Below are 9,855 nucleotides of genomic sequence, written 5' to 3' on the forward strand. Positions count from 1 at the left end.
ACCAGTTTTCATCTAAAAGCCGAAACAGATCTTTAGAAGCATTTCACATTATCATCTACTTACCAGACACGACTTTTTTTTTTTTTTTTTTTTTTTTTTTTTTTTAATTCTTAAAATGTTCAAGAAATTGATCTTGGGTCAGTTTTACAGTCCCGTGCATATCTGTTGCTCTTGCACTCTTGTCTTTCTCATTTTCATCGTGAAGTCCCGCCCTTGCCTCCCTTTTCATACTGGCTCTGCTATTCCCTAGATTTGAACACAACATATTTGTTTTAAGTAAGAAGTTGCTCAAAATTTCTGCTTAGAGAAGGTTCCCTGGTACAAATCTAGTGAAGAAAACAACTTTAATTAACAACTGACACCAAACTCTATTAGGTTAACTGTTATAATATTATGACTGCTGTTGTCATACCCGTTATTCTGACGAGAGTTTATTACGGTTAATAAATAGACTAAAGAAACTGTGAATGAAATACAGGATATGATCTATTTCTAAATCACTGGATACTTCTGGAAGCTAAGAATGGACTTTTAATAGCTTTAGAAAGTTAAATAACTCATTTATCTGATAAATATTTGTTTCCACCAAGGAGCAAGGACAAGTTTAGAATAGTTGACAAACTGATGTATGTCAACAGCTGATCTACTGATGTGTGCATTTTTGGTGGTTAGAAATAGCTTTGCTTTAAATATGTGGTCTGTGGTGCAATGAGTTCTTTTATTTTTAAAGTGGATGAGTTTGGGATAAATCTCAGTTAACCTGGAAGTTATAGTTTCATGAAAACATGCACTGAACAAGTCCAGGGGAGTCTCCAGTGAAACACTGGATGTTTTTTCTAGTACTAATCTCAAAATAATGGTGACAATGGACAGGGGTGGATATCAAACTTTCAGTTTTCTAGGTAGCAATTTTAATACAGGTTTTTTAATAGCGATCCTTGATAAAGCTCTAGAGCTTTTAAAATAAGCTGTAAGATGTGCTTTTAGATGAAATGCATTCAAAGATCGCCCTCTAGAGGACATTCTGATTTTTATTTTCTTTTTTAAGGTACAGTTGTGAGCAGGGGGTAATTTATTCCTCCGGATCTCATCTTAATTTTCTGGTTTTACACTGCATGTGTTCTAGGAGGGTAAAATACCGAGGGAAAAAGGTACGAAAATATCCTGTAGTATGTTGGCCATCACTTGATCTGTCTCTACACATCACGTTGTTTTTACTTTGTATCCTGTACCACAGAAACTAGAGGAACAGTTGGTCTGTATCTGCCTGTATTACAACTGGACCGACATGCTTAACCTGGTTAATTGCCACCCCATGATTAAGTGACCAAGAAGTTCAGTTAAAGGCCACTCCACCACCTTCACTGTATTTGCATTGTAGCATAAAATTGTTTCTCTTGTTTTGCTATGCCACTTCTAAACTAGGTTCACACCTTGGTTTTCAGCACAGTTTTATCTAGCATTTATTCCTGCTTTAAAGTTATCAAAGAGCTGGTGTGGAACAGCCGATGATCCAAAATAGGACAAAGATAGACACGATTGTCAGATATAGACATCCATGAAGAAAACAGGTAAATGCAGCAAAATTTAATTAAATACGCCTTCCAGTTCATGAACATCTATTGTACTCTTGAACTTCTAAGAAATTTTGTTGGCAGTGCAGGCACAAAAGGTTCAATCAACTCCAGCTCACTGTCAGTCTGCTACTCAGTCTGACTTGCCACTGCCAGTTGGTACACAGAATTACTGGAACATTCAAGAACCTTTCCTGACCCATGAGTTTCTTGCTGTGGATATGAACACAGTATCTCAAGTTAACTTCTATTTTCATTGTGAGGTCAGGAAGAACAAATTCTGCCAAGCTCTTAATTTTCTTATTCACTCTGCAAACTATTTCTTGGATGTCTTTTGTTGTTTGTTTGGGGTTTTTTTGCCAATGAGGGGTTAGAACAGTTTACAAAATGAGAAAACTGCATGTGTACAGCCCATCTTTAGCATCTGAGATGATTCTCCCAACTGTCCCAATATAGAAAAGTCATCAAATGGTCTTTCTGTGGGGATGTTGTGTCATGTTGCAAACTGCTACTGCAGCTCTAATCCTCCATTTCATCTTAAATGTTCTCTTCTGAAGCTTTGCAGAAGTGCTGGGTTTTTTTGTTTGGTCATTTTGTTTTGTTTTTTACCTTCCAGTCATACTTTTTATCCTGCTTGGTCATGTAGTAAAGTCAGGATCTTCTTTCTTTGTTGTTTGCTCAGTCTGTCCCTTGACATAGATATAATAAAAGTAGTGGCCCACACTGATCATTCCTTCTAATCAGGATCAGGGAGGAAGAGCTCCTGGCAGGGCAAAAAGCTTGATTAAATCAACTCCATAGTCTCGTAATTTTGGCAAGACAAGTAATGGTTAAGAGGCTTTATATGAAGTGTAAAAACTTTAAAAGTCCTTTTAAGTGTCCTGCTGAGTACATGTATATAGTTGTGTACCCCAACCTCTTCCTTTCTAGTTGCGCAATTTAAAAAGGTTACAATTCAAGAATATTCAAAAAACTCGCACACTATGTTATAAAGTATATTGCAGAATTAATTTGACAATAATGATTTTGTATGTAAATAATTTATTTTTTTTTGCATCAGGGTAGGGAAAATTGTGTAGTAGCTTACAGGATGCTTGCATTGTTCTATTTCATGTAATCTGACTTCACAACAAATCATGGTAAAACTGTAACTGTGATTTGGTTTTAATATACCGTGAATTCTTTGCCTCATTTTACATTGAAGGAATAGAACGTTCCTATATGAAACTTATCTTAGAATGGTTTTATCAAACAGCTGAATATCAGTCTTACTTGACTTGCATATCACTATCCTTTTTATTCTGTTAAAGTAATAGCTTCTACATTTTAGAACATCCTTCAGCACGGCCATTTTAATTCAGGCAATGTGAAATTCTGCTATGATTATCTTGACTATAAAAGCTGCACGTGTGTACACCAGAAGGGAGTTCTCCAAATCTAGGTTCATGTTCTTCATCCAGAGATGGGGTGGTTCTGCAGTATAGCCAAGCCATTACGTTCTAATTGCATCTGTTTGTCGAGGAAATCAATCTCTGCTGACAGCTTTATGCCACATACAACACCACTGCATAGCTCCTAAGAGCTTTTTCAGAATTACTTCATATAACCAAAAGCTGTTTGTCCTGAATATGAAGCTTCATCTTTAAAACTGTCCATACTAACTGGTATTTGAACATAAGATGTAATCTATATAACCACTTAATTAGAATAGTTAATCATAAAACTGAATTTTACCACATCCAAATGGCAGTTTTAACTATATATTTTGAGTTCTTCTTCTACACACCGTGGAAAAAGGTTAACCACTTGTGTAACATCAAGACATCCGTTTTGCAGGATTGATTCCATTTCACTTATCTTCTGTTTCTCCAGCTCCTGTATCTCTTTCAGCATCTCTTTACCTTTGTCCTGCAAAAAGAAACTTTCATATTTCACTAAAACTATACAAAGTATTCGCCCTAACAAAATTCTCTTCTACTGACCTTATTTTAACCTCTTAATGGATTCTAGGGTACAAGCTTTTGTTGGCAGAAGTTAGCACTGCAACAGGTATTCTTAGATATCTTTCCTAATATCTCGGAGTCACTTCATCTCCCTGCATCCTTGTCTGATGGATTGAAAATAAATAAAATTAAAGCTGCTCTAGGTATTTATGCTGCCAAAACTTAAGCAGGCACGTCTTATTTTTTAGAACATGTATCTGTAAACAGGAGAGAAGCTACTGTTAAAGGTAAGCAACTACCTCCCTGCTTCACCCTGTGTCCTTCACCTTTGTGGTGTTGGTTCCTTTCCAGTCCCTCCCAAGCCAAGGCACAAGGCAGGTCCTCCCTGCCCGCGCCTCATGTCCTGGAGAGGTTGGAGCACCAGGAGTTGTGTATCTGCCTGTGGCTGCTCAAGCATTTCCCCATTATCTGACTAGCACAGGGTATGTGTGGCATCCTGCTTTGCAAGATGAGCAGTGCAGGTACTTGTCTGGGGGTACAGCACAGCGCTAGGTGCAATTTTTAGTGTTCGAAACATGTGCCTGCCAGATGCCAAGACAATGGGCTTCTGGTGCGCTACGAAGTGCATTAAATAGTATCCACATTAACAAAATGTGAGCAAGGAGCTTATATAAACCACCTGCTTGCACTGAAATCTAATTTAATCAACATACCTTCATAGTTTCCATAACTACAGCAGCACTTTCATGTTTTTTATAGAGCTCATGTCTTCGATCTGGCTTATTCTGAAAACGTGGTTGCTTCTTAACTGGATCATCATGACCAAATGTAGGGGAGCTAGTTTTTAATAGCTGAGTAATATTGGGCACAAAAATGAAAGGCTTGAATACAGACCTAGAAAGAGAAAATTGAACAGATACCCTTTACAGTTGTGTTAAAATTGTCAAGTCAGTAGATTGCTGTATTTTTCCCATTCTTCTAATTCCTTCTTTCAAGGAAAAAAAGTTTAAAAAAACCAAACCAAAACAAAAAACCAACCCATCCTTCTAATTGATGTTTAAGTTAATGTCATAGCAGCGTTTCACTAAGTAGATTGGTAAACAGCATTCACGTACATAATGTACATTATGTTCCTTTTTCTGATCGTGCTTTTTCAGGGAAGGAAAAAAAAAAAAAGGGCAAAAAGGAATATAATTAGACAAATTGCAACACTTTTCATTTAGATATTTGCAACTTTTTATCCTAACTACTTGCTGTTAAGTCACCTCGCAGGATCTGGAGTTCCAGTAAAGAAGTGGATACAGGGCAGATGAGGCTGCTGAGGCAACACAGACACCATGCTTCCAGTTGTCATAAATCCACCTTCCATATTAATGCCACTCTCTTTGTCACGAAGGATTTCCATCATTATTTCAGAAGTGATAGATCCTATTTAAGAAACAATACAATTATTTACACACAATGCTACTTATAACACCAACGAAATGGCATGTTCTACAACTGGTGCTTTTTCCTTTGATAAGCAATGCCAATTTTAGTTTGTCTGTGTTGTCAGGAAAAAAAAAATGATTCTAACAGTATATCTGGATTGAAGATTCAACTTTCTGAGCACTGTGTGGAAGTCAAGATAAATCACTATAATAGTTATTGGTATTTGTGCATAGTTAATATGCTACTAGGTTGCTTTGGAAATGTAAAAATAATAACTGTGCATGGGGTTTATGTGTGAAAATGAAATGCCAAGACTGTTACTTCTTTTTTTTTTTTCTGTAATTTTGATCATCTGACCTTCCAAAGCACTTCGGCTTCCAGTTGACAATTGAAAGCATGCACTGGAGTAATATCATGTTCTATACTCAGAATCAACAGAAACTACAATAGTACATCCATTTGTAAAGAAGCCTTAATCAACTGCCTTTGTGAGGTATAGTGCCAAATGTCTCCATGAAAATTATTCTTTCTTCTCAGGTGAAACAAAACCCTTTCCACATCTGCCTCTGCATCTATTGTTCAAATAACATTGCTGTTCATGTACTGTACACTGAAGCTTAAATGCTGGCATGGTATTGCTGGGCAGCGCAGTATTCTAACAGGCAGCGCTTGCAGTCGCTTTCCTTCTGAAGGTGGTGAACCCGTAGAGCATGTGCTCATGGCAGAAAAAACATTAGTCCATTCACTGTTTTTTTCACTTGAAGGTATCACCTACCATTTAATCTTTTGGTGTTTTCCTCAGTGAAGTTCTAGCTGCATAAAGATTGTTTTTTTAAACTGCCTTGCTGCTTCCTCTTAATGTAATTACTTTCCTCGTAATTCAGATGTCTCCAATATTATTTTTTATGCATGGTTAAATTGCCTAGAGAGAGTGAGTCATGCAACACTACATTTCAACAAGGAAACACTCTTAAGTATTCCCACGGTTGCCTGGGAAAGTCAGAGAATTCAAAAAATCAGCAAATCAGATAAACCAAAGAAATTAAAAGAAGCAACAGTCAGTTTGTCAACTGAAAACTGGCAACTTGTCCAGCAGGAAAGAAGAGATTGCATATTTTCCCCTAGGCTTTTTTGTTATTTTGTATTCCTGAAACACATTCCCCGTTTTCTGAAATGTAAATAATGTTTTTCTAAAAATGGTCTTCACATGGTAGGCAGCCTGGAAAAAAAACTGTAATGCCACTGAGTGAAAAAGCTGGGAAGGGTAGATTAAGAAAACAGTGATTTTACTGATACTGTAAACCAAATAGCTTTTAGTTAGGGCATCTATTTAAAATAAATCTAAACAAACTGAAACCTGATAACCTGAACACCTAGTGTGATTTTTAAAATGGCTCAGGTAAATGCCTGAAAATGGGGATTTAGAATGAAAACACTGATAGAATCTCAGCATTGTTATAATACAAGTAAATACAGGTATTATGAAAATGCTTCCAGTATTCAGAACCTGCAATTCCCAAAATGAATGCAGGATTTACATGATCACTAGAGCAGGATACCAAAAGGTAATTCATTCTGATGTGCTAACTAAATGCTAAACCTGGTCTGGCAGAGCTCAGCCAAGTAAATAAGAAAAGCAGGGGTGCAGTATAATTTTGGTTCAGATTAATTACTTCAAATAAGCAAGTGAATACAGATGCAGCAAAAACCTGCCAGGTGGACACAGTCAGAAGAGAAGTAATAGCTTCTTTCTGTGGAGGTCTGAGATATAAGTAAGTTAGCGATTAGAAGCACCTGCTTAGAGTACAGCAAATTATTTTTATTCTGCTCTCAGTGTTTTTTATTAGACTACACAAGGCTAGAGGAGCAGTTATAGTGAAACTACAAAACATGAAAAAACAATCTCAAAAAACAAATGCAAGATATGTATCTGAATACTGCGCTATTGCCTTAGGCCTGCATGAATGGTACCAGACTGAAGTGGTTCACAAGGTTCCACTTGTGGCTGCAAACCACTGGGAATCTATTTTAGCCTCTGATTTTTTATTTTATTTTTTTTTCGCAGAGGTACAGTAATAATATAGAGCTTGTCAAAATGTTTCAGAGCTAGGTGTTAGAGTATTGCTTTGGTCATAATGTGACCTGTCAAGTGTTCTTACTGTTGCTCTGTGTGTGTTTGATATCTGACCCTTGTTTTAATTTTTCCTCACCAACAAATTGGCAGAAATCGATAGAAGACTTCAAGGTCAGCGTTCCTCCTTTAGGCAAAAAGTTGTAAGTTCTGGTTCACCAAATCATGTGAGCAATTGCCCATATCAGATGTCTAATAATTTATGACTTAATGTAGTTCACAAAATGCTTTGCGTATCTTAAAAAAAAAAAATCAAAAATGCTACCTTTGTGTTTGTTCAGAAGTTTATAGCCTTCACAATATCGTCCTCTGGATGTGGTCATTCTGGCAGTATTTACATAAGAGTATGTGGCAGCAAAATCAAATTCCTTTTCTCCATCCCACCAGCCCTTGCTTTTGGCATATGCCCTCAGTTCTGGGTGTTCTCTGTCAATCTTGGTTGTGATAGAGAGCTGGTTGGAAATGTTCCGTACACCTCCTGTTTGTAAAGTGAGGAAAGAACCATTTTAATACATTGAATGCTTTTTCTTGGTATTTTGTTTACAATTAGCTTACTAAAACAAATTATGCACTGAAGAGATTCCTACAAGATCTGTGAGTCCTGTGGTTTATTTTTGGCCTGGGCTATGTGTATCCTTCTGATTGAAATGCCACTGCCACTCAGTTCTGACTCATTTACTTCTATTGCTAACATCATGTTTCAGGTTCTGTCCTGGTTATTCCCATCTTTCCATTCTTCCTCTTAGAGCTCCAAAGACCCAGCTTGTCCTTCTAAGTCCACTGGAAGAAGCAGCCACTGCAGGGCCCTGTGCACCTATCCTGGCAGTATTACCTGTCGCCCAATGGTATTGTCACCGATTGCCACCATCCTTAAGACCATACATACTGCTGTCATTCTCATGCTGACCACCTTGCTGTCCTCTGTCTTCCAAGTGCAGAAATGGCCATCTCTGACTCTGAAAAAGCCCCCGTGAAACTGCTGTCCTCTCCACACTGACGCACAGGATGCAACTCCTGTCATTTACAGGCAGGGGTAAATATCTGGAGGCTAGTTTGATGCCTTAATGAAATGGTAAATTAAAAGTGGAGAACTGCTAACCGTCATTGCATTTGAAATGTTTAAGAGCATCATCTATACCTTCTACTTTTTCTGCTGCCCAGTATTTTCCTGATGTCTCCAGCACCCATGCTTCCTTTCTGTCGGCGATCAGAAAGCTGTTATGGTATGTAAATGCCATGTGGCTCTCCATACAGTTTCCTCCCTGTCCATATTTTTCCAGCAAATCAACTATGACAGTAAGAGCCTTTTCAGCTGTGTCTGCTCTCTCCAGTCCAAGCCTAAAACAAAAGGAAGATGTTATCTTTGGTACTATAAACTTTATTTACAACTGTTCAGCCTGAGTATTCATACTGACTCGGAATGCTATCTCTGTATGTACCCGATGCTTATACAATCTGGTTGAGAGAAAGGAGTGAGTCATTTACATGACTTGTTTGAAGTGGGTCCTCTGTGTCTTTACTGTGGGGAAAAACAACCCAATGGAAATGCAGAAAGGCCAGGAGAGGGCTCCTAGGAAATGTCTGCAAGTCCTGGCTGAGTATTGGACTGGCAGGAAACAGCACCAGGAAGAACTGGCTGCCTTCCGTGGGTTCATGTGAGTTACACTGGCGCCTAGGAGGGCAGGCACAAGAAGCTGGCATTATTTGTGAGGACGTGTGCAGCTAAGGCTGAAACTTAAAAATATGTGTGTGTGAAAGATGAGGGAAAAGGGAAATAAGAACAGACCCTAGGAAAAAAAAAAAAATCTAGTTCCTGAAGTCCGGCTGCACTCCAGTTCAGAGTCTTGTTTCAGTTTAGCACAGACTATGTAGAAGGAAAAACATTTGACGACTTCTTTGACAGATTCTGTTCCAGCACCTGATACCTCTCACAGGCTCCCAGCTCCTGGCAGAGCTCTAATGCCTGTGCCAAGAAATACTTATTTTTAACCGTGGCTAGAACAGCAGAAGAGACAGACGTACCATTTAAAAGTGAAAGTGCATATTTCCCCGTATCACCCAAACCAAATGTTCTACAGCTAAGTTCCGAGTCCCGTACCCGTTACCGAAACAGCCTGTGCAGACCTGACGAGGTCCATGCCCAGCAGAGCCTCCTCGTCGCTGACCTCCTCTCTGCCCCACACCGCTTCGTTCCCGATGCACACGCCGTGCTCGTTGGCGCCCATCTCGGCGCCCCACAGCCAGGCGGGCCGGCTCAGCACCACGGCGTGGGTCCGCTCCGCCTGCTCCACCGCCACGAACGTGCACTGCAAAGCCACAGAACCGCCGCGTCCGTGCGCTGGGAACGCCAACACCAAACGCACCATCGCAACTCGCCTGCCGCGCCGCCGCTGCGGCGAGCACCTCCGGAATAACCGCCCAGACGGCGGGCTCGGCTACACAGGAAGCAGGCCGAGAGGGGTTTGTTTCGCCGCCGTGCCCCGCGGCGGGGCCCTCACCTCCAGGCTGGCGCCGGGCGGGTGCGCGGCGGCCGGGAAGTAGACGATCTCTTGCACCTCGTCCGCCGGCCGGTCCGAGTTCTTGCCGAAGACGACGCGACCCCCCGCCGCGGCGGGCGGCAGCGCCACGAAGGTGTCGCAGGAGCGGGGCGGAGGCTGGGGGGCCATGCTGGCGGCGCGGGGGCGCCGGGCGCTGCTCGGGGCCCGGTGGCGGCGGCGGCGCGGGGAGGAGCGGAGCGGAGCGGAGCGGCGTTGTTGCCGCGCCCCGCCCCGCAGGA

The 9,855-nt window shown here is 40.6% G+C and overlaps 1 protein-coding gene across 3 annotated transcripts; it reads right to left on the reverse strand.

Moving 5' to 3' along the window:
* Positions 1-73: 73 nt before the first annotated feature.
* Positions 74-9,832, reverse strand: SCRN3 (secernin 3). 3 transcript variants are annotated; one of them, XM_080346745.1, is made up of 8 exons: positions 9,578-9,832; positions 9,204-9,385; positions 8,218-8,417; positions 7,345-7,557; positions 4,783-4,945; positions 4,231-4,411; positions 3,361-3,482; positions 74-246 (listed from the first exon to the last, which is right to left on the reverse strand). In XM_080346745.1, exons 1-8 carry the CDS (start codon positions 9,743-9,745, stop codon positions 240-242), a joined length of 1,236 nt encoding a protein of 411 aa, XP_080202871.1. In that variant the 5' UTR covers positions 9,746-9,832; the 3' UTR covers positions 74-239. The 3 variants fall into 3 exon arrangements, with proteins under 3 accessions (XP_080202871.1, XP_080202869.1, XP_080202870.1); XM_080346743.1 differs by lacking the exon at positions 74-246 and adding an exon at positions 1,500-1,787; XM_080346744.1 differs by lacking the exon at positions 74-246 and having other exon boundaries at positions 2,349-3,482.
* Between the last annotated feature and the right edge of the window lie 23 nt (positions 9,833-9,855).

This window comes from Nesoenas mayeri (genome assembly GCF_963082525.1).
Source record: "Nesoenas mayeri genome assembly, chromosome: 6".
Taxonomy (NCBI): Eukaryota; Metazoa; Chordata; class Aves; order Columbiformes; family Columbidae; genus Nesoenas; species Nesoenas mayeri.

Bases quoted from the DNA above. Each gene is read 5' to 3' on its own strand.
- SCRN3 (XM_080346743.1), bottom strand. From the start codon at position 9,745: ATGGCCCCCCAGCCTCCGCCCCGCTCCTGCGACACCTTCGTGGCGCTG. The intron at 4,946-7,344 runs GTAGCATTTTTG...TTTCTTAAATAG, and splicing joins ACTTCTGAACAAACACAAAG to GATCTATCACTTCTGAAATA. The intron at 3,483-4,230 runs GTATGTTGATTA...TTCTTTTTGCAG, and splicing joins TAGTTATGGAAACTATGAAG to GACAAAGGTAAAGAGATGCT.